Source organism: Bos javanicus, chromosome 5, assembly GCF_032452875.1.
Source record: "Bos javanicus breed banteng chromosome 5, ARS-OSU_banteng_1.0, whole genome shotgun sequence".
Lineage (NCBI taxonomy): Eukaryota > Metazoa > Chordata > Mammalia > Artiodactyla > Bovidae > Bos > Bos javanicus.
In genome coordinates, this window is record NC_083872.1 from 1,681,787 (window position 1) to 1,709,429 (window position 27,643).

Below are 27,643 nucleotides of genomic sequence, written 5' to 3' on the forward strand. Positions count from 1 at the left end.
CTTAGTGATGAGGGAGGAGAAAGCTCAGAGGTGTTACTGAGCCTCCTGAAGGTCATTTGTCCTTTAACGGAGTCAGGCCAGAGGGGAGTCTGGGGTAAGACCTCTGGCCTTTCTACCTCGAAAGTCTTCCTATTTTATCACTGTTCTGTCCTGCCTTCCTAAGAGAATCCACTGCAGAGAATGAGCACACGACAAAATGTGCTAACAGGAGGGAAAGGAGCCTGATGGGAACACATAGTTGCTCTAGGCATGTGGTCGTGGAGGTTCAGGAAAGAAATCCATAAATTGATGACGGGAAGAGAACAACATTGATTCATGTGAGGGCCAGTCAGAGCTTTTTCAGCATTTTCCTGAGCATTTGGTTGTCCGTTCCCTCATTTCCTGGGAGGTGGAGCTTGTCTCCACTTTCCTGATGAAGGAAACCATAGGTGAGAAAGGGAAACTTGTCCTTACTGCAAAGGGAAAAGTTGATACTAAAGACAAGACTAAAGACAAAGGCAAGAGGGAAGAACTTTCCAGCAAAGGGAACAACGTGTGCAAAACTTTGCAGTGAGGGTGTGGGGAGAGGGGAACTGGTCCATTGAGAATCAGAGACAAGAGTAGCATGGCTGAAGCTGAAAGCGCAAGGCAGAAGTGCAGCAAGAGCCTGGTGAGGCAGGAGGGGTCCAGACCCCTTGAAAGCACACTGGGACATGCCGTGGATTTTAGACTTTATTATAAAAGCAGTGAGAATCCACTGGAAGATTTTGAGCCAGAAAGGGCATGATTGGATCTGTGTTAATGAAATAGTCTAAGAGAGAAAGGGGAAGTTTGTCAGGATGTGGGCAGTAAAGACGGAGAAAGGGAAATGGATTTGAGAAAATTTTAGGTAACATTACCAGTATTTGGTAATGAATTGACTATGAGGAATGAAGAAGAAAAATGTGTAGGAGATGTTCCCTAACTTTCTGATTTCTATAATCACGTGCTTAATGAAGCTTATCACTGAGATAAGAAATCCTAGTAGAGGACTATATTTGAGGAGATGAGTTTGGTCTTGAACATTTTTAAGACCAGATGTCTTATCTGAAGAGGAACAACTCAGTAGAGATGTCACATAGGCAGTTTGAAATCCAGATCTGGATCTCAAAGAAAAGTGAAATTTAAGTTAGGTCCTTCTACCATGCATTTCCTGTTACCTAATACTTTATTGTAGTGATTTGATTGACTACTCTTTAGAAAATATGCTCCATAAAGATTGCAACATGTCTGCCTGGTTTATTGCTAGATCTCCAGCACCACATACTGTACCTACAAAGGAAGTACCCACGAAATATTTGTTGAACTGAGCCAACACCTCAAACTCTAAGTGATGTTCTAAACAGCTGCTCAGGCTCAGCTGATTCCCCCACTTTTACTGTGGCCTGCACTCACTGGTCTCCCTGGCTCTCAACTTGTATCTCTGTACTCTGGTTTTCCTACTGCCCTCCTGAGCTATACATCCCACTGTTTCCTTGAAGGGTTTAGAAGTTGATCTACAAGCTTTAGCTCTACAAGCTTTAGCTTTCCCATTGTTTTAACCCCACTGCAAGAACTTCCCACTTCAAGAGAAGGGTTCAGAGAAGAGTAATAAAATTAAGTCTCGGGTTGGGGAGATTTGGATAGGCAGGAGTAAGAAGTTGTTCCTGAAGACAAGGCTCAGAAGCACGGTGCAGGGCTTCCCTGGTGGCTCAGTGGTGAAGAATCCACCTGCCAACGCACCAGGAGGATCCCACCTACCACAGAGCAACTAAGCCTGTGCTCCACAACTGCTGAGCCTGTGCTCTTGAGCCCAGAACTGCAACCACTGAGTTCACGTGCTGAAACGACCGAAGCCCACATTCCCTGGAGCCCGTGCTCCACAACAGGAGAAGGCATCTCTCTCCTCAACCAGAGAGAAGCCTGCACAGCAATGAAGAGCCAGCACAGCCAAAAATAAATAGGGACGGAGCTGAGGAAGGGACTTGAATGGGACACAGAAATAAGAGAAAAGTTTGGCTAGATAAGGTCATACACTCTGAATGTCAGAACAAGAAATTGGGATTTGAAAGGGATGGCAATGTGGAAGAGCTGTGGGTTCCTAAAGGGCATGACATAGAGCCCCGTTTTAGGGAGACTCATCTGGCAGCAGCCTTCAGGATTAATCAAAGAGATAAGAGATCAAAGGCAAAAGGACCAGCTAGAGGCTGTTGCATAATGCAGGTGTGAAGAGATAAGACACTTTACTAGGCAGTGGAAGTGGACAATCTTGGAGATGAAGATAAATGGAGAAACCTTGGAGAATGATTGTCTGGAAAGCAATGGGAGATGACCCCCAGATTCCAGACTCTGTTGATAGCTGGGAGACTAATGGTGCCCCTGACAAAAAGGAGGTCTTTGTTTTCTATGGAGAAGAATGAAATGAAAGAAAATACTCATGGCACTTTTGTTCTGGGTCATCTTCCTGTTAAAAAATTCACAGCAGTGGTAACCTCTGAGAAACTGAGCAGCTTCATGTAAATTGACTTTAAAATATGTTTCTCATTGGAATCTTGTACTTCCCGATGATACCAGAGAGACAGAAGTTTGATTCGGTTAGACATTTCATCCGGTGTGAGATCACTTGTCTCATTCACTTCAGAGACAAGTCAGCTGACTAGTCTCTAAATTATTATACCTCCATAAACCTGTACACCTTCTCTCTCCCCAAGTTGCAGAGATGGAAAAAACCTTTTTACCTTTTCAGACATAAGTCTAAAGCAAAAATTTTTCTTCCTGGTTTACATTAAGTTTATCAGTAAATAAGATGGAAAATAGAAAGATAGAAGCAGAAATTCCCATGTAAGCAATCATGGTGTTCATATGAATTCATATGCTTATATCTTCCTAGGTTATAGATGGTAAATTTCACTAGAAAGTTGAATTCTACATTGTCATCACTTCATAAATATTAAAAAAATAACAAAAAGTGACTCATTTGATTATGAAGAATTCATATAAATCAATACAATCTATAAGAGTTCATGTGGATAAAATTCCATCTTGATAGTATTATTATCAAAATGATCTGGCAAATTCAATTCCAATGACCGACTGGTTCCAATGCAATAAAATTTCTAAGCAGTAAAATTTCACCATAACAAAACTTGAGGGATTTAGTCAAATTGTATCCTATACAAGCTTAGAACTACATGCTTTTCATTTAGTAGCAAAAATAAGATAATCATTGAAACTGCTCTCATTTCTTAAAATGTTACAAATGAACTAAATCATGGTGCTAGTTTGACTCCCAGGAATTGTTCAAAGTGGTCTCCTCACAAAATGTACAAGAGAGTTGATCATTTATTTAAAAGAAGAGAAATGCTCATCCAACTATAAAACAGCCATGTCAAATGCTGTGCTTCGTAGGTCCGTTTATTGAAGAGTCTCCATAAGCTGTATTAAACCTGCAGCCGCAACATTCTTCACACTTTGCCCTTTTTCCCCTCGAGTCATCCATGTTAATCATTGACAATACTACAGTCATCTCAGATGAGAATTAGCCAAGATCAATGGCTTATCTTTTGACTAACGCTTTCTTCCTTGTAGTTAATGGCTTATCAAAGATATTCTCAAACATATAAGTTTGTGTTATACACCAGACAAGGTAGCATATACAAGATACATGTAAAGGTCTATTTCCTAGAGAAACAGTAGCTGGAGTGACCTCATCAATTCACTAATCCCTACCATAATGCCATCTATAAAGCAAAAATTCCTTTCAAGAGTGTGGAGTGGATTAACATAATGTTCCTTTTAAAAGAGAAAAATTGCAAAATTAAGCTTTTTTGCATGGAAACAATAGGGAAGAACTTCAGAGAGAAGGTAAGAAAATAACTTTTTTTTTGCTTTTTCCTGACATTAAAAATTGATTTTTTTTTTTTTTTTTGCCCATTACCTTTCAGTTCATCCTCACATAGGATACACTGATATTACAGAACTGTATTCACAGTGAAATGCAGATCTGTTTTATCTTTCATTTATATAATACTGGCTAACGTTCACCCCTGCACAGTTCCAGCTGCCCAGAACACTGAGCCACCATAGCTTCCTCGTCTTCCTTTCTGGTCATATCTACCAAGTCGCCCTGTTTGGTCAGGTTACTTATTTAATTAATGTCCTTCATCCCAGGCCTTGCTCCACCTCCCCACACTTCTTTCTAGCACACATCCTTTCTCACCCCATGACTACAACCACCTTTGTCACTTCCTGTCCCCCATCTCCTCCTGCACTCAGCTACCAGCGTGACCTTCCCACAGCACACCCATTATTAGTGTATCTAGTCTTCTGCAGGCAGCACGATTCCCAGAGGAATATTTTTACACAGATCTTAAAGAATGCTTGAGGGGGGTGCGGGTGGTGGCAAGACATTTCTCACAGGGAAGTAACCCAGAAACTTCCTGGGACTGAAGTTATCCCGCCTCCAAATGCTTATCTTGGATATTCAAAGTTATTGAAGCCATCAGGCTGAAGTGGATGGTCCTGAGCAGGTGCCAGTGATGAGAAGACATGACCCAGGGCCCTGAGAAACAGCCCCCTAGGCCCAGCAGTTAGTCCAATAAAACCCCTGTAAGCATCTGTGGAGCCCCCGCCCTCCAGTCCTCCCCCAGAGAAGAAGTTGTTTCAACACACACCCAAAGTCAGAACAGATCCGTTCCTCATCGGCTGTGGTCCTCTAAGTGACGTTGCAAAAGCTCATACTTAATAAAAATTGTGTTCTGGCATCAGATGATATCTCCTTTTTCCCAGCCACTTTAGGCCTTGAGGCCTTTTTTGGACCTTTGCTGAGTAACACAAAAGATTTGTGCATCTCCTTTTCTCTGTGAGGGAAGCCTTCCTATAACACCAATCAAAACATGCACTTTAAGGATGTACAGAGTGCAAAATCAGTCATCCCGTCGGTTCACATGACAAAAAAAAAAAAGCAATCTACTATAGAGATATTTGATGTTACAAATGATTAAGGCCTTCAGAAAAAAAAATAAAAGAAACTTTGGGAAAGCGGGGAATGATGCCATTTCCTAAATGCAAAACTTTTTCTCACATAAAAAGCCTATCATCTGTAAAGTGATTTACCACTTACAAAATCCTTCCACATACATTTTTCTCACTTAATTCCCATAATAATTTTGTGACCTGTTGTGATACTGCTTTACAGATATGGAAATTGACCCTCAGAGAAATTAATCAGGATGCTCCCTGATCTCAGAATTAATAAGTGACAATCTTGAGTTAAATCTGTGTCTTATTTCTCCTAATTCAGTGCACTTTCCAGTTTCCCATACATTCCTTATGTAGGTAATTCCATGCGACTTTAAGAAGTAGAGTGAAATGTTATTTTATCTATCATTTTCTGTAAGTTATAAGGAACAAATGGTGCATACAATGCGTGTCATTTCCCATATAGTCGTTACTTTTCTTTTTTGTTTATTTATTTTTTAATTGAAGGATAATTGCTTTACAGAATTTTGCCCTTTTCTGTCAAACCTCAACATGACTCAGCCATAGGTATACATATTCCCCTCCCTTTTGAACCTCCCCCCCATCTCACGCCCCAACCCACCCCTCTAGGTTGGTACAGAGCCCCTGTTTGAGTTTCCTGAGCCATACAGCAAATTCCCAATGGCTATCTATTTTACACATGGTGATGTAAGTTTCCATGTTACTCTCTCCATACATCTCATACTGCATTTCAAGATCATCATTAAGAGGTTTGTTTGTCAGAAAGAATGTGGGGCCATGTTAAAGTGTTTTATTTTGCTACACCTAACTGCTTGCAGGCTTTATGCTGCTTCTGCCACATTATCAAAGGATATTTCAATGCCAAGACCGTTGCTAGAAACTTTCTCTGACAATGTGCCATCTACCATATGTCATCACTTCTCCTTTGCCTTCAGAGTGAAGACGTACTATTCAGTAATGTAACAGGAACAAAACTATTTGCCCGTTGTGATACTGACACACACACACACACACACACACACACACACACACGTAATGATAATACTGGAGGCCGGAAAGGAAGGGTGACTTCTATTAAGTCTGTTTGCAGACACCACTTCATTGTTTCTGTTACAAGGGATGAAAGAGTAGTCTGCATGTCTCAGAACTGAAATTTACTGACAGGTGGCACTTATGTGACCAGTGTTTGACTAAGGGAAAATGTGAGTTTCTTCTTTTTTTCCGACTGGTTTCTATGTCAAAGCACAAAAACACCAACTGTTAACCCCCTTCAAGCAATAATAATGTAAAATCATTAAGGGGCTTTATAGTTTACAAAGTCTTATTGTATTATTTTCTTTAATCATAAAGCCATCCATTAGATAGAGCAGTTACCCCCAATTTATAGATGTGAAAGCTGAGGTCTGTTGACTTGGCCATGATCATATAGCTGTTATTTGACTTGGACTCAAAATTTCTCATCCCAAGTCTCTTCACTTTTTCACGGATTCTGAGATGACTGAACACACACACACACACACACATCCTTGTGACTTGCAAGAAATAGAAATGATGGCAAAGAAAGCCTGAAAAAGTGGAGTTATATACATAGTCATTTTTGCTGCTCCTGACATTTCTACATGTGTTCTCATGTAGAAATGAAACACCACTACCGCGTGGCGGTGTTTTCCTTAAACTCTAGCACTTCAATATTGCATTTTTCAAGCATGTGAATGAACAATGTCCAGCTGCCCCTAAAGACCAGGTTGACATAATATGAGCTCTTTGTTTACTCGCTGAATAGGCACAACTTGTGCCCTGCCAGCTGCTGTGTCCACACTCTTAACCTTGTTCTGTAAGACCCACCTGTACAAGTGGCTGAATAATGAATTCCACACTTAGATTTGTCTTGAGATCTTCTGTTAAGATTAAATCGGACACTATCTCTGAGCATGAATAATATACCACTCTCTGAAATAGATTTGGACCACTGCAGCCAGATGGACATGGACTTCAAAACACTACAATGAGAAGAAGTATATTTATGGGGAGCTTCTTAGATGAAGAAACTGCTGAGACAGAAAAACATTTAGTGCCACACTCAGGATGCCAAGTAACAGGTCTGGGTGTGTTAGAATTTGGAATGTGAACAATTGCCCGGTCCTACTCATTTCATTTCAGATAGTACATTGCTCTGAGATTATGGTGTGAAAACCAGATTACATCCTTTTTACTGGCGGGAGAAATGATTCGTAAAAGACATCTATCCAGAGAAATGGGCTTCTTAACTTTGGGAACTGATGCCAGAATCACTTGAGATCCTGCAGAAACTTTGGTAGTAATTTAAATATCGAAAAAGACAAGCCCGTGACTCAATGCAGAGAGAGCCTTTTCTGTACATGCTCCCCCTTTGCACTAAACTTGAAGGTCAGTCCTTTTCAGGACTTAGAAGCCACTTGTAGTTTCACTGCATAAGCCACTGGCAATCATCAGACAATATGTCAACAAAAACTCGGAAACTCATAGTATTTAAATAACGTCTTCATGCTTTAATCAGTGCAGTCATTAAGGAGAGTTTACATATGTGCTTTACTCCTAGTCAAACAAAAACAAGCACCTCCTCATGCCCTGATGAAAGTGAACCTTATTTAAACATGGGCGGAGCATGTTGTTGCTGGATTGAGGGAAAGGGACCATGTTGGGTTTGCCTGAACGTTTCCTGTTCTGTTTGTAGACAGAACCTTGAGATATCTGGAAGTGCAAGTCTGCTGCCTACAGTGATAGCTATTCTTCTGGAAATTTGATTGTGAATGGACTGTGGCATCGGACTTGTTTGTTCCAAGTGACCTTATCTCAGCATCAAAACTTGACCTAGAGGGATGGGGGGCGGGGAGGGAGGCTCAGGAAGGAGGTACTATAGGTATAATTATGGCTGATTTGCATTGCTGTATGGCAGAAACCAACACAACACTGGAAAGCAATTTTCCTCCAATTAAAAAATTAAATTAAATTTAAAAGCTTGGCTCGGGGCCTGGAGGGCATGCCTTCTCCCTTCAGTCGGGAGAAGCAGGGGCCAGAGCAGGAGTGGAATGACATGTGTGACGGAAAGTGGGGAAGCCACTTTTCGTGGAGAGGCGCTCCCTACCACAGAGAATGCTGCTTCTAAGCTGTTTAAATTTGGTCTGCAGGGGATTATTTCGTGATCCTCGAGTGCTTCCTGCATCTGTTTAGTCTTAAATGCTTCCTAAAACATTTTTCAAAATCCACTCGTGATGTTCTAATCCTTCCTAATACATGCACTGCTTAAAATGCAACTCTTCTTTTTTTAAATCCTAGCTTTGAAAATGCAAATAAATGTGTGAGTCTTAAGAACAGATTGAAAAAAAAAAAAAAAGGGCTGGTGGATGCATAACTGAATGTCGAGGGTCCTATGTTTCATGCACCTTACAGAAAACTTCAATCTGTGTCTGTCTGGTCACTTCAATAAGAAAAGTTAAGGCATTGCTGTTACAGCCACTTCTAGGCTGGATCAGGGTAAAATAAATGTATTGCACTCCCTCTACTGGCTCTGAAGCTGCAGCAGCTTATTAACTAGACCTATTTTTAGACGTATTTCCCCATTTAAAAAAAAAAGTGATGTGTAGAAAAAGCAAGCAAAAACTGGGAACGCTATTAATTTTACTATTCATTTAAAATGTCAAGGAAAGCAAACATCTGCTCAGTGCCATTGGTTAGGATGAACAAGAAAGCCGGCTTGTTTTAGGCTTTGCAGCAGAGTACTAAGGGGCGAGGGGCGCCTCCCCCTCCCTGAAGCATATCTCTAACAGCCTTGTAAAAGTTACTCATGCATGCGTGCTAAGTCACTTGAGTCGTATGCGACTCTGCAACCCCATGGACTGCATCCCGCCAGATTCCTCTGTCAGTGGGATTCTCCAGGCAAGAATACTGCAGTGGGTTGCCATGCCCTCCTCCAGGGAATCTCCCTGACCTAGCCTTGTAAAAATTACTCAGTCCTTTTCAAACGCTGAAATAATCTTTTCCCACAGCTCAATGAACCAAAATAAGTATGTTTTGTGTGTTCAAAACAGTCCGGGAAGGCAACAACATTTGTCTGACTTGGTTGATGTGGGAAGGAGCAGAGGGGCTGTCTTTCTCCTGGTGTCAGAAAGGAAAGCTAAAGGATCATCAGCTGAAACACTACAGCCCGGAGGAGGCCACCTCCTTGCTGGAAAGCATGGTCCTCCCAAGCCTGGAAAAGACTCACAGCCATGTGGGATCTCACAGCAGCAGTCCTGCTCGCACCCGGAGAGGAGGCTTCCAGGAGGCAGACGCCCCAGGTGTCGGCTCCTGCGGCCCCAGCCCCGCCTCACTCTGGTTGATCAGTGTGTCGAGATTCTCCTGCAGAGCCTGTCTTCTGCCTGCGCTCTGCTCTCTGCTTTCCACTCTTTCTCGCTTTCTTCCCCAGGCGTCTGGATGCCAACCGCATCAGCTCCGTGCCCCCCAGCTGCTTCAGCGGCCTGCATTCCCTGAGGCACCTGTGGCTGGATGACAATGCGCTGACGGAGATCCCGGTCCAGGCTTTCAGAAGCTTATCAGCGCTGCAGGCCATGACCTTGGCCCTGAACAAAATACACCACATACCAGACTATGCCTTTGGAAACCTCTCCAGCTTGGTGGTTCTGTAAGTTTTATTGATTTTTCCCCCCTAACAGTTTCTAAATTCACTAAGACCTTGTAATTCTCTATGGGACCTTGACCTTAGAATGATAGCCCTTCAGACTTTGAAGAGGGACATTTTAAGGGAGGGAAACCCCCCAAAATGACTCTAAATATTTAATCGTGTAAAAGAATTAAACAACATTTATCGAGCGCCTGGTAACTGCTAAGCACTGCTAGGCATTCAGAAATAACAAAATATGACCTCTCTCTCAGGGAAACCATTGTATATTACACGGGTAATCACCACACTGTATAGTTAGTCCCATGACCAAAGTTAATAAAAATCCCTTATTTCTGATACTAATTTGTAATGCAGGTCAAATTGAAATACGCCCTTCTTATTATTTAATAAGTACCTCTTGAACCCCTTCCAAGGTAACAGAAGCAAGGGACAAACCCTTAACAACAAGTTATGCATTTGTAAGGCTTTTTCCCTTTGAGATCTAGATTTCATTATTTTAAGTAAACTAAAATAATCTCAAGTAATAGTTGGAAAAATAAACGGTTCAAGAGGGCAGCAGTATGCCCCACGTGTATGATACAGTAGTCAGTGCTGCAGAGGACAACAGGAGCTGCTTGAAAGGCTCGAAGGTGAGCTTGCTTGGAGGAAAGTGGCTGCTGCGCTGTCTCTGCCTTTGCTGCATTCCTGCCCCCAGCCCACCGCGGGCCTCAGTCATTCCACTTTTCTTGATGATGGGCCTGTCTCTTGCCCTGTGGTGTGTACTCCTTTGAGGGCTGGCCAGCATCTCATCCATCTTTTGAGGTTCCCGTCATGTGTTGCCTGTAAAAGATCCTCAATAAGTGCCACATAGACTCACATGATACCAGCATACATTTATTAGAAAGCAACCTTTGAAAGGATCGGACATGTGGGGTGACATTAACAAATTTCTATCCTGAAGTTCATATACAAAGATGATGCTTTTGGTGCTTTAATGTTTCCCTCCACTAGAGGGAATGAATTTACAGAAATTCAGCTCTTCTCTCCCCCCCCCCCCGACCTCCTTAAGCCCATTTCCCAAAAATCCCTCTGGGACTTGGTCCAGTTTTCAGTTATGCACACAGCTGTTCTCACTGGCCCTGATGTAACCGACTTATCATTGAGCCAAAGATGATAATCAAACACATTTATACTATGACAAGATAACTAATCTCCTTGGGCAGTCAAAAAATCTGATCCCCATTCTCTGTGGCTGAAATTGTTGTTTCCTATTAACCTGTGGCCCCACCCTGGCAAAGCAACCACGATAAGCAATCAGCTTTGGTAGAAAATTTGCTGCATACACCTCGGACCACCTCCTCTCCACCCTCCATTTGTCGATGTTGGTCAGAATCTCTATTTAACATTCTGTATCCCAAAGCCACACTGAGCAACCTGAATTTACTTTTTCCAGCCTTGTTGCTAATCCCACAATTATTATTCACTCCATGATATCTCAAACCCAAAAGGTAAAACTGTGACTGTTAAATTCTGTGGTATAGGGTCATCTCTGGTAAGAGTGAACGGGGCGTAAAACCTTCAAAGCAAACAAACAGAAATGTTAAACAAAGCATTTCTTACATATAATTAGTACATTCTTTAGAGTAAGTGTTTTTGGATTTCAGCAATCAAAACGTTTTGCCTCACTTTCCCTGTGCAATGCGCCTTCCTGACTGTCTGTAATGTTCTCCTGCAGACATCTCCATAACAATAGAATCCACTCCCTGGGAAAGAAATGCTTTGATGGGCTCCACAGCCTAGAGACTTTGTGAGTTGACCTTTTATTTGTTGCCCTTTTCTCAGTGTTTTCATGACTATTTGGAAGGAATCAAAATAGCCTTAAAGTCAAAATTGCTATTTGGTTTGGTTAATTGCCTGAGCTTTAAACAGATATTTACAGTGGCTTTATCTTATGCCCCTATACACACTCTACAGAGCCAAACCATAAAACTGAGATTTTATTTTAATCTAACAAGGGTGATAAATTAGTTGGAATAGTTAGAAGCTAAATGAGATGTCCTCTACTGAGCAGGGACTGTTTGCTCAGGAATGTGTACTCTCTGTCAGGGATCAGTTGAGTATTGTCACTCAGGCTCACCATTCATGAGTTAGGCCCTCCCCACTGAATGAGAGGATGCAAACGAGCAAGTGCCAGACTGTCCAATCAGAGAGGAATAGGCATCTCATCGGCAAACAGTGGAGGTTCCTGCAGGAGCAACTCGAAAGTCTAAAACGTAATAACAGCTACCCTTTATTGAGTGTGTCTCTAACCAAATATTGTACTGAGCATTCAGCACACATGGTTTCAAATCAGTCCTACAACCATCCTATGAGAACAGGTACTATGACCCCTTTTTAGGCTCCAAGATTTCCCTAAGGGTCCAGTGGTTAAGACTCCACACTTCCATTGTGGGGGGCTCAGGTTCAATCCCTGGTCAGGGAAGTTCTTCATTCTGAGTGGTACAGCCAAAAAAGAGAGCAAGAAAGAGAGAGAGAGAGAGAGAGATAACCATTTTTAGGGTCCAGTACAGTTATTTATCAACATGACGTAGTCAGTTAGCAGCAAAACTGAGGCTTGCTTCCTTCTCTAATTTGACTCCAAAATCCATGTTTGGGGCTTCTCAGGTGGCTCAGTGATAAAGAAACTGCCTGCCAATGCAAGAGACGAGAGTTCGATCCCTGGGTCAGGAAGATCCCCTGGAGAAGGAAATGGCAACCCACTCCAGTATTCTTGCCTGGGAAATCCTATGGACAGAGGAGACTGGTGGGCTACAGTCCGTAGGGTCACAAAGAGTCAGACATGATTGAAGCGACTTAGCGTGCACACAAAATAAGCCGCACAGAATCACTGAATCTACAACACCAGCTCTGACCTGGACAGCAGAAGGCTGTGACCAAAGAACGCCTCTCCTGTGGCCTTGGAGCCCGCTGTTCATTTGCATATGGAACTTAGCGATATGTACCTGGTCAGCACAGCGTCTAACCGGACCTGCGTTCACTCATTTCCTGAGGGACCTAACAGCTGTCCTTCCAGGTTACTAAGTCACTGCGTTTCCTCTGAGAAGGGAGGAACCATCCTCATGTGGAGATGCCAAAGGTCACTGTGTCTAGGCAGGACTTTGAAGTCAGCTTAATGGCACAGGCAAGCTGTTCCCATCAGCTGCTTGGAAAAATTAGAAATTCTCCTTTAATTACACAAGGGTTGGACTGGGGATCTTAGCAATGGAAAGCACCTTCCAGTCCTTTTCAACTCAATAGGAACAGAAAACAAGATGGGCTTTGATAGGTTATTTCCATAAATAGTCTTTCTTTTTTTTTTTTCTTTTCCCATGTTTGACATGAGGACCCAGGATTGCAAATTCAGGCAATTCATACATTCAGGGCAAATTCATATAAGTCTCAATGTCCCCTCTTCCCTCACTTTGCCCAGGGCTCCAGAGGATAGGTAAAATAACCAATTTATTCCCAACATCTTCCTTTCCGTCACTAGAAATCTGAGTAACTTATAAGGATCCAATCCTCATTTAATCAAAACAGAGCATCTGGAGAGACTTACAAACAGGAAGAAAATTTATGTCCACAAAAGACACAAGTTTCCTGCCTGCTGTATAGCTTAAGGATGGTTTGTGCCAGACAAGTAGGAATCTTGATTCATGTTTAACTCGGTCAAATTATCTCTCTCTTAAAATTAAATAGCAATTCTTCCCCACAGAGGAAGATCTAACCACATCTGATTGCCTGACTAAAAGATTTTTCTGCGTCATTTGGGAAATCTGCCTTTCCCAGAGATCAGGAGGCAATTACTTTTTCATATGGAAATGTAGATCAGAGGTGGAGTAAGTCTATAAAGCACTTGTGAGTAATGGAATTGAAAAGCCATTTGTGTCATAACAGAGAGACGAATGACTTGAGATTGATGGTCTGGTCATTCCCTGTCCATGCATGAAGGACGATAGAGCTTTGCCTCACAGACCAGGAAAATGAATCCTTATTTGTGACCATGTGGATATTCTAGACCTGATGTCCTTCTTCAGAGCACCCTGTATCACATCAGCGCCTGCAGATGCAGGCCATCACCCTGGACTTCAGGCTGGGAGAAAGGCCGGAACTGCACCTGAGTCAGGAATGAAGCCTCCTTCCTAGAGGTCCTCTCAGGAGAGCCTCTGAAAAGCGACGGGCCAAAGTCAGAGGGTGGAGGCGGGGCCAGGAAAGCAGAGGCGGTCGAGCAGGGCACACACTCGTTGGCAGCTTGGTGAGCCAGGTTCAGGAGAAGAACGGCATCAGCCAGCCATAAACACCTGGCCTCACGCTCTAGACACTTGGACATTCACAATGCCGTACATGTCCTTTAAAAAAAGTGCTTATTTTGTATTAGGGTATAGCCAATTAACAAACAATGTTGTGATAGTTGGGTGAACAGAGAAGGGACTCAGCCACACATGTACATGTATCCATCCTTCCCCAAGCTCTCCCCTCCCATCCAGGCTGCCACACGGCCTTCAGCAGAGTTCCACGTGCTATCCACAGTAGGTCCTTGTTGGTCATCCATTTTAAATATAGAGTGTGTACATGCCCATCCCAAACTCCTTCCCTTTTTTTAATGCCCAGGGCCATTGAGCCTTGACTCTTTGAAATCTCTCAGAATCAGTCTAATGATCATTTCAGTGCAGATACTTGTAGAATGATGGTGCTCAGCAAGCCAACAAAGTCTCTCTCCTTAAAGAGAAAGAATTGCTATCAGTGATACGGATCCATTGGAAGATCGTGTTAACTTTCCTTGTAAATGTCACGTACATGAATTTTTAAATGAAAACCTGAACATGCTGTTTACTTATTTTCAGAGATTTAAATTATAATAATCTTGATGAATTCCCCACTGCAGTCAGGACACTCTCCAACCTTAAAGAACTGTAAGTAGGACACATTTAGTGGGAGAACTATTCTTTGTGAATGTATTTTAAAATGTGTTTGACTACTGTATATAATATGACTAAGAAGAATTTGAAAGGTCATATAAATGATGGTTAACTACATCTAAAATGTATTTTAATTTGATTCTATCACCAAAAATAGCAGATAATCTTTTAAAATTTATGATGGATTTCTCTGTGTTTATTAGGAAAAAAGTATGTATTTCTCTAAGCCATTCTCTTTTCCTAAGTCATATTTTTCCAACATTTATATATGCTCTATAGGTATGTAGAGAACTATATTGGAATTCACTAATTTGCTGAGCATATCCAGCAACAAACTTCTCTAGGTTGCATGAGTCTAGGACTAGATGAATACAGTGTACAGGCTTAGTATAATGTTAGATGCCTTCCTATACATTATTCCATATTCCTTTAATGCTTCATAAATATTATTTAATTTTTAAAGAACCCCACCATTTTACTATGATAAAGCTAACTTTCAGCTATTAGGTTGCATATATCATCTTTTTTATTTATAATTTAATTACTTTTCTTAATACCTAAATACATGAATAACCTTTGTGATGTTCTCACACTTGGAAAGAAAAATAAACACAGAGTCTCTTCTCTTGGCAGACAGAAATAAGACACACAGCTAAAGGAGGCAGACAGCAGGGCTTGTTTATAAGAAAAGCCTCTGTGGGGTTCTGCTGCAGGATGCCCATGTGGCGCTTACCCAAGAAGTCACCACTGTCAGGCTGAGGCAGCCCCAAAACTGCCACTCACCTCCTTCAGCCACAGACCCATGTAGACCAAGACCACTGACTCTGTCCGTCTGCCGGTCAGATGACATCACACTGATAGATGAGAATCAATTTGTTATTACAGACTCACTGAGCTGGGGCACCTTTCTTCAGCTCAGGAAATTTTGTCCTCATAAGGAGATTATCTAAATCTCCACTTAACTGCAGCTTAAGTCAATTTTCTCTTCTCCTGGCTGCAAATGGGGTCAGGAGGAGTGATCATAATCCTTTCTCCAAAGATGGTTTCCTCTGTCTCAAGTCGTTAGACCATGATGCTCTGTTGGATAGTAATGGATGGATGGTTTCTTTTTATAATACTAGGTTATAAGTTTCCATAAAGCTCGGTTATTATTTTCAGATTCCTTATTCCTCATTCAAGATGACAGCTTGTGATTTCCTTTTCTCCTAGGGAGTGAGGGCGTGAAAGTTTCAAAATGCATGGAGGAATTTAACCTTATCCTCTGGTTACTAAAAATGCTGATTATTGCCACAGGTTTGGGGAAGGGACTATGAAATGATTTTACCCCATAGGTTATTTTCTATAAACTGTCTTTTCCTCTCTTTCTAGAGGATTTCATAGTAACAATATCAAGTCGATACCGGAGAAGGCCTTTGTAGGCAACCCTTCTCTTATTACAATGTAAGTGGTTGTAGTTCTTTTCAATTTTTCTATCCAGCAACATAGCATGCATTGTACTTTTAAGCATAATACAATAAATGTTCTTATTTGCCCAAGTTTTGTCTCAGTCACTGTAAAAATTCATACAGAGAAGTATATGTGGAGGTGTTTTGCTAGATTTTAGCTGAATGCTGAAGTTATATTAAAGATTCTTCTTCTAGGACCTAAAATGTTCATTGCCTTATGTTTGGTATCTTCAAATGTTTCGTCTCACTTCACAATCATCTAATGAAATGCTTTTTTGCTTATCTCTATTGTCTAAGTAGTAAAACTGATTTTTTAAATGTCAATGTCAAAGTGACCTGATCATTCAGAATTTGAACCCAAGTATAGTAGAAAAATAGATTATTATATTAAATGTTCTCACCAAAAAAGCTAAGTATGTGATAAATAACTACATGGGGGGAATTCATTCACAGTGTATGTGTGTATGCGTACTCAGTTGTGTCTGACTCTTTGGGACCCTTGGACTGTAGTCCACCAGGCTCCTCTACCCATGGAATTTTCCAGGCAAGAATACTGGAGTGGGTTGCCATTTCCTACTCCAGGGGGTCTTCCTGATCCAGCGATTGAACCTGCATCTCCTGCACTGGCAGGCAGATTCTTTACCACTGTGCCAACTGGGAAGCCCTCACAATATATACATTCAACCAATCGCCACCGTGTAAATTTTAAATATACAATTTTATGCTTCAGTTAGGGCTTCTCAGGTGGCTCAGTGGGGAAAAAAAAAAAATCTACCTGCCAATACAGGAGATGCAGGAGACCAGGTTCGATCTCTGGGTCGGGAACACCCCCTGGAAAAGGAAATGGCAATGTCTATGGGGTCACAAAGAGTAAAACACAACTGAGCATGCACAATAATACATGCGTGTGTCAATTATACCTCAATAAGTTAAAATATAAGTAGATATATATATTATTACATACAATGGAGGTCCCTTACTGCAAGAAGGAGGGGGAGATGAGGGAACTACCGTTTTATACTAAGTCTCTATACGCATTCATGTTTAAGTCCAAACACTGAGTTACTTTTATACAAACTAGGGTGTAATTCTAGAAAGATGCCTATGTTCTAGAAATGTGTATGTGAGGATTTATATGCCATAATGGCATAAGATAGAGTTACCGCTTCAAAATATGATTAATTTTGTGTTTCATATTTAGCACAAACAGAAAATTAATCATGTGTAGGTATATATAGGAAGGTGAAAATATGTAAGTATTAGTCTGGCTCTTAATTCAAAGACAACTGGCAGGTTTGGGGCATAGTATTGGCCTGAGGTCATGAGGGAGAGGTCTGAAATATGGAGGAGGGGGAGTAAGGATAACTTCTGAACAGGACTTTAAGGGCACTTCTTGGCAGATAATCCGTTGTCCTGTGCCAACTTGACGGAGAGGCTTTCTGGAACCGGGTAGCATTTGTCCCAAATGAGCTGGAATCCCAATTAGCCCTGACAACTGAGAAAAAAACATACCATTCATCATTTCTGAAATGTTCTGACAGTCTGTTGGCAAACTAAGGGGGTTAAAGTTTATTGCCAACAAACATTAGTTCTCATTAGAGACTATTTACATACTGGAAGTTGGCAGATTGTATTGCCTTTCTTTGCGCCTTTTGTTTCTTGAAGCCACAGGACTGGTTTTCTTAATCACTCTTTTGATATGGTAATGACCCATGCAGAGGACTAACAGCCCCCAATATTGATTAGCACTCCTATCCGCTACATGGTGGCCATGAATGTTTTCTCCAGGAAACACCTTTCTCCTTGCTTCTGCCTCTATTTCTAGCTCTTGCTACTGCCACTCCCGCCCACACTCCCCACCCTGACTCAATTTCTTTGTTTTTCTTGTTGCATTGGCTACCCAGGCTAATTTCTACCTCTGCAGACCCCATCCTATCCGTAACTTCTTTCTATCCCCTCTGCCACTTCATTTCCCCCCTCTAAATCCTCTAGATTTTGACCAGTCTAAGACTCACCTCCCTGCCTCTACCACTAGCAGAGTGATCCCCCTGGAAGCACAGCATCCGTGTTGTCATTCTCTTGCTATGAAACACAGTCAGGGTTGTCTATTTAACTTAGACACCTACTTGTTTCACTGATATTCTCAGCTTTCTGCATGGCTCAAGCCAACCCTCCTGACCATCCCCCCAGGTTCTCTTCAATTCCGTTACCAGGCAGTTCAAATATCATTACATTGAAAACACCCATAAAACAAAATATTTTTTCAGTTCTAATAATGTGTTAACTTTTAGAGCAATAATTAAATTTTAAAAATCTAATGTTACAAAACCCAGAGTAGCAAATTTCTTCTCAAATATAATTGAAGAATCCTTTATGTATGCTGTAAGATTTGACCAGAGGATATTGACCCTCATGTAAATATAGAGAATTTCATCTTCCTTAGCTAATGATATAACTGCCAGCACCTTGAATAATATTTTGCCACTCGGTGGATATTCTAGATATTGGAGGTAGAGGAAGAGTCTTAAGTGTTACACAGTGAGTTCAGGCTTCCCAAGCGGCTCTTGGTAAGGATTTCACCTGTAATGTAGGAGACTGGGGTTCATTCCCTGGGTCAGGAAGATCCCCCTGGAGGAAGGAATGGCAACCCACTCCATATTCTTGCCTAGGGAATCCCATGACAGTGGTGACTGGTGGGCTATGGTCCATGGGGTGGCAAAAGAGTCAGACACGACTTAGTGACTAAAAAACAGCCAGTTCACTTGCTTTTCTCCACAGTAGCTAACATTCAAATCTGCCTTGTCAGAAATTTTCAATAGTATGGATTTCTTACCAAAAGCCTCATAATGTGAGTGAAATAGTTTTGAAGTTTACCTAAAGTCAAATAATCAAAATTACATAAATAATGTAATTTTATTTGTTGAAATTTGGAAGGAATATTCATTTGTCATTCAAGTTCTATGATAAGACATTGGTGTTTGGATTTTTTCAGACATTTCTATGACAACCCCATCCAGCTTGTTGGGAGATCTGCTTTTCAACATTTACCTGAACTGAGAACACTGTAAGTGTTTATTTCTCTTACTGATTATTTTCTCTTTGCAAGGTTGCTGTGAAGACCAAATGAACGTTTCAAGTGTTTTGAAATGGCCATAAAAATGACCCCTTCCTAGAATTTTCTCCCAGTAATACTCAGGTACTCCTCCTTCTAGGACTTTGAATGGCGCCTCACAAATAACTGAATTTCCTGATTTAACTGGAACTGCGAGCCTGGAGAGTCTGTAAGTACTTGAGTAGCCTCTTGATTTTGCCCAGAATCTCCACTGCCCTTCAAGCCTGACTAGTCTTAACATCAATGAATCAAAATATGTCCCTGTATGATGTCTGAATACAAGAATGATGTCTGGTTTGTGTTTCAACAGGACTTTAACTGGAGCACAGATCTCATCTCTTCCTCAAACTGTCTGTGATCAGTTACCTAATCTCCAAGTGCTGTGCGTATCAGTAAGGCAATAATATTATGTAAACAGGGCTGAAATGACAGGCATTATTTCAGTAATCCTTTAAAGAGGAGAAAGTTCTTTCCTTGAGGGTCTTCAGGAGGTCAGGCCTCCTTGGTCCAGGGAAGTGGCTCTTGGATATGACCCTAGTAATAACGGCAGTGGAATGTTCCAGGTGGCTCAGTGGTTAAAAAAAAAGCCAATGCAGGAGACGCAGCTTTGATCCCCGTGTCAGGAAGATCCCCTGGAGAAGGAAATGGCAACCCTTTCCAGTATTCTTGCCTGGGAAATCCCATGGACAGAGGAGTCTGGCGGGCTACAGTCCATGGGGTCACAAAGTGTCAGATACAACTTAGCAAATAAACAACAATAATGCCAGTGGACCCCTGGTTTCCAAGTCCCAAACAGTCTCCCATCAGCGTTTCAACTGGCACACGTTTCCTTTCAGAAAATGGATATGAACAAGCCAATATAACTTCATTCCCACCTCCCTCTAAATCCTCTGCAAAGCAAGAAAGAAAAAATCATGGGTCAGAAACCCAATACGGATGCCAAAATAAAATTATCAGACCCACACAAACCTTGATAAAGGCAACCAAACATTCTTCCAGTATAGTTGTGGGTGCCATGTTCTAATGTTTCATCTAACAGGTAAACAACTTGCGTATGTTATTTCTGTTGCCTTGGGACTTCTGTTCTCTGCCCTTTCCACATTTTACAAAACGTAGTTTATAGGAATTGGGAGAGCCTGGTTTTGACCTTCCACTTTTCAGCCTCCTCCTTCCATGCCCTGTTATCACCCCCTCCAGCATTGAGGGGATGTCATGAAAGCACCCTGGGTCCCTTGCAGGGCTCTGTTCCCAGAAAGGAGACTTCTGTGGCAGCTGTGATTCTAGTACAAGCTTTGTCCAGTAGCAAACAACACGCAGCTCTACAATGTTAAGTGGAAGAATGGGAACTTTCTTCAGGGACTGAATAACTGGGAGAAAGCGTCTAGACGCCAGTAGGTGGAAATCTCAGCAGCCATCTTGGAATTCTGCCCGCCATACCTAAGACAGGCTGGACACATGCTCAGTTTTGAGGAAGCTGGCTGAGTACCAGGACCAGGATTTCACCCATTATAACTGATAAGTGGGGAGGCAGTATTTAAATTGCATCTGTCTCCACAAGGTCACGCAGAATGGTAAAGCGCCTGAGTCTAGAGCTGCCTGCACTGAGGCTGACTGGCAAGCTGGTTAAGAACAAAGGCTCCGAGGTCTGTTTTTCTGGTTCAAATCTGGCCTCTCTGTCACTGCAATCACAGTATCTTGAGCGAATTATTTATTCCTTCCAGGGCTCCATTTCCCAATCTATAAAAGATCTATAAAGTCTACTTCCTTCAGGGGATCATCATGAGGATTCAGTAAGTTACTACAAGTCAAACACTTATACCAGCACCTGGTATAAGTGTCAGCGTGCCCATGTGTTAGCACTTCCCCAGCTTGCCCAAGTGTTAGCACTTACCGTCATCTTTCTCACTTCCTTTACAACATTATTCTTTCCTTAAGTGGAAACCTTGAAAGGCCTGAAAGAATGCAGTTGTATGAATGGCAGTATCTTGCTATTTTCTTTTTTGTTTTTTGGGTTATTTTGGTTTTTGTTTTTTTGTTTGTTTGCTCTTTTCATTTTTTCTTTTTTTGGCCATGTGGCATGTGGGATTTCCTGGCCAAGGATAGAACACAAGCCCCCTTTATTGGAAGTGTGGCGTCTTAACCACTGAACAACCAAGGAAGTCCCTATCTTACTGTTTTCAAAATATGTCAATCTATAGTATTAATTTGTTCTTTATAACAACCCATATCTTTTCATTTAAGGAGAGAATTGAAAAAGACATTAATGCTGCATTCAGCACATCAACCAAGTAGAATTAAAGTTGAGAGCACAACCACAGGTCTTGACCTTTACTCCAGTCTGCTTTATGTTCTGGAAGTACAGGTCTGAGTGCTCCTTTCCTGTGGCTGGATCATCCACTGAGTACCTGCTAAATGAGGCAGTGTCACTGTACATGAGTGATTTTGCCTCCAAGTTACTTCTCGTCCATGGGAATAACTTGGCTATGCATGGCTTTCCCAATGAGTAGCTGGTGATCTTAGTCAAGTCATTTTGCTTTGTATGGGAATCAACACAATATTTCCCTCATAAGGTGACCACTAGGATTAAACAAAATAATTCAGGCCAAGCTGTAGACATGGTGTCTATATATAAGAAGTGCTTGATCAATGTTAGCCATGAAAATCATTAGGTAGAAGGTAGGTAGGAGGTGACACTGTGTCTTTATGTAGAAGAAGGTTTCATACGCCTCTCCTGAGAGTTACACAGGAAGGCTTGGCCCCCTTGCAGTCTGTGGAGGTGAGCGAACCAAATTATTATCAGCTTTTGTATGTGTCCACTTTATCACATTCACTACTTTTCAAAAATACACACGGCATGTTAATCAAGTATTATTTGTGTATAGATGCAGAGTATTTTTTTCACTGGTTTGGTCTTTTAAATTTCTAGTGTAAACTACAAATTTGTGTTTCCACACAGCTTTATCTGAATTATTCATCCATAGTAAGTTGAACTGTACTTCTATTTAAATTCCATGTATTCAATAAATATAAGATAAAGTAATCAATTACAAGAATAAAATAATTTAAAATACTCTCAGAAAACACTATGGATTTTTTAAGTTGCATAAGTGGTGATCTTGTTTTAAGATTTAGAATCAGGCATGAAAATAAGTTAGCTGATTAGCAGATAACTTTTAAAACATGAGACAAGATTTTTTTAATATCTATCTGTTACTTTATCTACTAGCTTTCTTTTTTTAAGCTTTCTGCAAATTACCATGGCTTGTTTTAGATTAGCTATATTATACTATAAATATGTCCAGATGTTTTTGTTATTCTGTAATTTGTTGAGTTTTGGCTGAAGACTTTCTTAGATTTCCCACCCCCACCCCTTGTAATGATTGATTTCAAAGTTAGTGCTGTGTTTTGAATTGTTGATGGGATTTTTTTTTTTTTCCGTTGATTAGAAAAGAACCAACAGTCATTCTCTTAACTGTAGAGATATAGCAGCTCTTAGAAACAGAGGCACAATTATTTAACTTAATTTGTACTTGTTTCTGTAAGATAATAGCTAGAACATTGTAGATCATCACTAACAAAATATAAATAAATTCATTAAGTAAATTATTTAAATCAATTAAACAAGTATAACAGTTACATTTCAGTTGACATCTGAATCTCCTGCTTAATCCAATAATGCCTATGACTACCTGCTCCATGTCAGGGCTGGGGAAACGTTCAGTCTGCCTTTGGGAGCTGGATCATCGTGAAGGGAAAGGGAGAGAAAAGCATATTTCCTGACGACTAATATGTAACAGATTTTTCCCTTTTGTACCTTCTGTTTTTCAGAGACCTTTCTTACAACCTGCTAGAAGATTTACCCAGTTTTTCAGTCTGCCAAAAGCTTCAGAAAATGTATGTCTGTAAGAGTCTCTAAGTCACCAAGTGAAAACCAAGAGCCAAAACTCACATTTCCAGGGGTCGTTGGTTTGCTTACCCTGTGGTTCACTGGGGAGACACGTGAAGCTTGTCCTTCTTACACACATGACTGCATAGGATGGCTGTAAAGTTGGGAAACATAGATAATATTATTTTACCATACATTACACTATAAGTAAAGCATTTATTATAGTTTTTTCTCTCTAACCTGGTATAGTAATGAACTGGGTTTGTTTAAGCTCTGGATTTTTTCTAAACTTATACCTTCAATGAGTGGCATTAATATCTTTTTTTTCCTGAACACAAGTGAAACTCATATGTATGGCATTAATTTTGAAAACTGAGAAACTTGAGTTTATTTGTATGTTTGCTTCACGATAATCACCTTCAGAGGAGATTCCATATTTGTCTTATTTCAGGTGCTACGGATGCTACTTCTGCATAAAATATTTTAGAATTCCTCTCTTAAAATTGCCTCCTGCATTAGACATCAGCCTTTTTGAGTCATGCTTTGGTTTTGATCAGAACAATATTAACCATCTACCCTTTGCCACTTAATTTTTCTCTGAATGCCTTTGGGCAATTAAGGGAGGGGAAAAAGCCATCTTTGGAAGATAAACATTTGACCCTCCTGAAGACCCTCAAAGAATATAAGAAAGGCTCAGAAGGCAGAACCTGGAAAGGCATCCTCAAATTGTTTGAATGATGCTGCATTGGGAATGTAGCTCTAGGCTCAGTAGTAAAGAATCCACCTGCAATACAGGACACTCGGGTTTGATCATGGCAAGCCACTCCAGTATTCTTGCCTGGAGAATTCCATGGACAGAGGAGCCTGGTGGGCTGCAGTCTAGAGTCTCACAGAGTCAGACACGACTGAAGCAACTGAGCATGCTCACCCAAAGGAATAATAAGTATTTGTTTGAAAGAGAGGCAATACTTATTTAAGTGTATAAATTGTCCCGTTCTTTTTAAAACAAAAAGAAATTTTTTTCAGTGTCACTTGGCAGTCGTAGTTCGCGTGTTCCTTGATTGAGGGAAGGTAATCACTTGTAAAATTTCTCTGAAGACTTATCTTTGAAACCGATGACTCTGAAGTCAATCTCTGGAACCTGTCATTTCAGAGACCTGCGACATAATGAAATCTATGAAATTCAAGCTGACACTTTCCAGCAGTTGTTCAGCCTCCGATCTCTGTGAGTACCGCCTCCCAGAACTTTCCCCATCATAGAGCAGTATTTCTCTCTTTGGGTCTTCCTCTAAGAGTTCCTTTTCAATGTATGCATATACTGTTGGGCCTTTGTACGTGTATCTGCCATAAGAAGGCAAATATTTTGCTTATGATCATTTCTAGGAACAAGTTCAAAAGTAGTAAATTTGCAGTCAGCTCTTTGCCGGTCAGCAGACATGAGACTTAGATAAAGAGGAAGGAGGCCAAGCTATAAAATAGCCTGCAAAATGTGATTCTATTCTCATCCAGGAACTGGCAGAGATCGTTTGGCATGCAAAAACAGGGTAACCACACAGTTCTTCCTGCCTGTTTTTCTTTCCTGGTCGAACAGTTTTTCAGTGCAAGTCTCTCTGAAGGCATAAGAGTCACCTGGAGATGACTGTAAAAAAATTCAGAGTCCAGGCTCTCACCTGCCTCAAGAGTTAGACCCTCTGGAGTGGGGCCTGGGAATCTACATTTTAACAAGTACACAAGGGTTTGAGCACAACTGTCCTAGAAAATGCTTCTGTTGCTCAGATGACTAAGATTTGTAAATATTAAATTCCATTCTATGATTGAAAAGACCATATATTAACTATAGGTTTAAAAAAAAAAAAAAAAACTTAGTAATAGATTTTTTTATGTGTGTGAGGCAGTTAAAAAAAGTTTAAATTTTTCCATCCTGAAACTGGATTTCAATGTCATTTTGATGAATGATGGCAGTATGTAATGTTTTAACTGCAGGACATAAACCTTTTCTTTCCTAAAGTTTTTCTTAACATTTAAGAGACCATCTAGGTGATCACTTACCTAGAGACAGACATCCTGGAATGCGAAGTCAAGTGGGCCTTAGGAAGCATCACTACAAACAAAGCTAGTGGAGGTGATGGAATTCCAGTTCAGCTATTTTCAAATCCTAAAAGATGATGCTGTGAAGGTGCTGCACTCAATATGCCAGCAAATTTGGAAAACTCAGCAGTGGCCAAAAGACGGGGAAAGGTCAGTTTTCATCCAATCCCAAAGAAAGGCAATGCCAAAGAATGTTCAAACTACTGCACAATTGCACTCATCTCACACACTAGCAAAGTAATGCTCAAAATTTTGCAAGCCAGGCTTCAATAGTACATGAACTGTGAACTTCCAGATGTTCAAGCTGGATTTAGAAAAGGCAGAGGAACTAGAGATCAAATTGCCAACATCTGCTGGATCATCAAAAAAGCAAGAGAGTTTCAGAAAAACATCTATTTCTGCTTTATTGACTATGCCAAAGCCCTTGACTGTGTGGATCACAATAAACTGTGGAAAATTCTTAAAGAGATGGGATTACCAGACCCCCTTACCTGCCTCCTGAGAAGTCTGTAAGCAGGTCAAGAAGCAACAGTTAGAACTGGACATGGAACAACAGACTGGTTCCAAATAGGGAAAGAACTATATCAAGGCTGTGTAATGTCACCATGCTTATTTATATGCAGAGTACATCATGAGAAATGCTGGATGAAGCACAAGTTGAAATCAAGATTGCCAGAAGATATATCAATAACCTCAGATATGCAGAGTCATCTGCAACCACCCTATGGCAGAAAGCGAGGAAGAACTAAAGAGCCTCTTGATGAAAGTGAAAGAGGAGAGTGAAAAAGTTGGCTTAAAACTCAACGTTCAAAATCTAAGATCATGCATCCGGTCCCATCACTTCATGCCAAATAGATGGGGAAACAATGGAAAACACTGAGAGACTTTATTTTTTGGGCTCCAAAATCACTGCAGATGGTGACTGCAGCCATGAGATTAAAAGATGTTTGCTCCTTGGAAGAAAAGCTATGACCAACCTAGACAGCATATTAAAAAGCAGAAACATTACTTTGCCAACAAAGGTCTGTCTAGACAAACCTTAGTTTTTCCAGTAGTCATGTATGAATTCGAGAGCTGGACTATAAAGCTGAATGCCAAAGAATTGATGCTTTTAAACTGTGGTGTTGGAGAAGACTCTTGAGAGTCCCTTGGACTGCAAGGAGATCCAATTAGTCCATCCTAAAGGAAATCAGTCCTGAATATTCATTGGAAGGACTGATGCTGAAGCTGAAACTCCAGTACTTTGGCCACCTGATGTGAAGAACCGACTCATTAGAAAAGACCCTGATGCTGGGAAAGATTGAAGGCAGGAGGAGAAGGGGAAGACAGAGGATGAGAAATGGTTGGATGGCTTCACCAACTCTATGGACATGAGTTTGAGTAAACTCCGGGAGTTGGTGATGGACAAGGAAGCCTGGCGTGCTACAGTTCATGGGATCCCAAAGAGTCAGACATGACTGAGCAACTGAACTGAACTGAACTGAAGCGACCATACCCCCATAAAATAATACCATTCCTCAAAACATTTTAAATTCACCTTTAAGAATCACTTTCTCCCCAGAATTTAATTTGAAAACCATCTTGCTCTGAATTTAATTGTGTTGCCCTTTCCTTACTTTTGGTCTAAAATCATCTAATGAATTTCTTTTACTTTTAAAAATAAATGTCAAACAAAAAAGTGCATTACCTACTTTTATTACCCACCTTATTCACCAGGTTGGAGTTCTGGCTGTTTCCAAAAGTTAGTTTTTTTAAAAAAAGAACTTTTTTTTTAGTTGATAGTTTTAATAATTGGAAAAGGAAATGGCAACCCACTCCTGTATTCTTGCCTGGAAAATCCTATGGACAGAGGAGCCTGGCGGGCTACAGTCCATGGCATCGAAAAAGAGTCAGATAAGACTTAGTGACTAAATAGCAAAGAGATATTTGATAACACTGTATTGCATAATTGAAATTTGCTAAAAGCATAGAACTTAAATATTCTTCACCAAAGACCCATGGATTCACTCTCCTGGGTCACCGTCCTCACCCTCCTAACCAGCCTCTCTACCATCAGTCTCTACCCATTCATCTCATTTTCCAAAGAAAATATTTCTTAAGCAGAAATTGACTCATGTCACTTCCCTGCCTCAACAATCTTCTGTTATTCCCCTACTGTCTTTAATACCAAAACCAAGCTTCCCAGCACCACCCTTCAGAACCTGATCCCAACCACTGGAATACCTTCAGCTCTCACCCATCAGCTCCCAGGACCTGACACATGGGCCACTGTTTCTCCTGGCCCTGTCACCCATTCCATTCCTCCCCACCCTCAACGTGCCCTTGTCTGTCCCATAAGCACAAGCTCCCCTGTCTTTGAACCCGCTCCTCTCTGATGTGCTTTGCACATTCTCTGCAACAGGACTCCACGCTCCGCACTGCCATCAGGTAGACCATGCCTGACCTGAAAAATGACAAGGATTTTTTTCATTTTCTTATCCCCATGGTCTAGTGCAGTGGTTTCTCTCATTATTTATTCAG

The 27,643-nt window shown here is 41.0% G+C and overlaps 1 protein-coding gene across 1 annotated transcript in view; it reads left to right on the forward strand.

Annotated features, from left to right (window-relative positions):
• The window catches only part of LGR5 (leucine rich repeat containing G protein-coupled receptor 5), a 129,639-nt gene that overhangs the window by 89,669 nt on the left and 12,327 nt on the right, over positions 1-27,643 (forward strand). Inside the window, exons 5-13 of the mRNA XM_061415510.1 lie at positions 9,443-9,658; positions 11,373-11,444; positions 14,518-14,586; positions 15,961-16,032; positions 19,030-19,101; positions 19,250-19,318; positions 19,460-19,531; positions 22,978-23,043; positions 24,189-24,260. Of these exons, the coding sequence (XP_061271494.1) occupies positions 9,443-9,658; positions 11,373-11,444; positions 14,518-14,586; positions 15,961-16,032; positions 19,030-19,101; positions 19,250-19,318; positions 19,460-19,531; positions 22,978-23,043; positions 24,189-24,260 (780 nt within the window). The remainder of the gene's footprint in view (positions 1-9,442; positions 9,659-11,372; positions 11,445-14,517; positions 14,587-15,960; positions 16,033-19,029; positions 19,102-19,249; positions 19,319-19,459; positions 19,532-22,977; positions 23,044-24,188; positions 24,261-27,643) is intronic.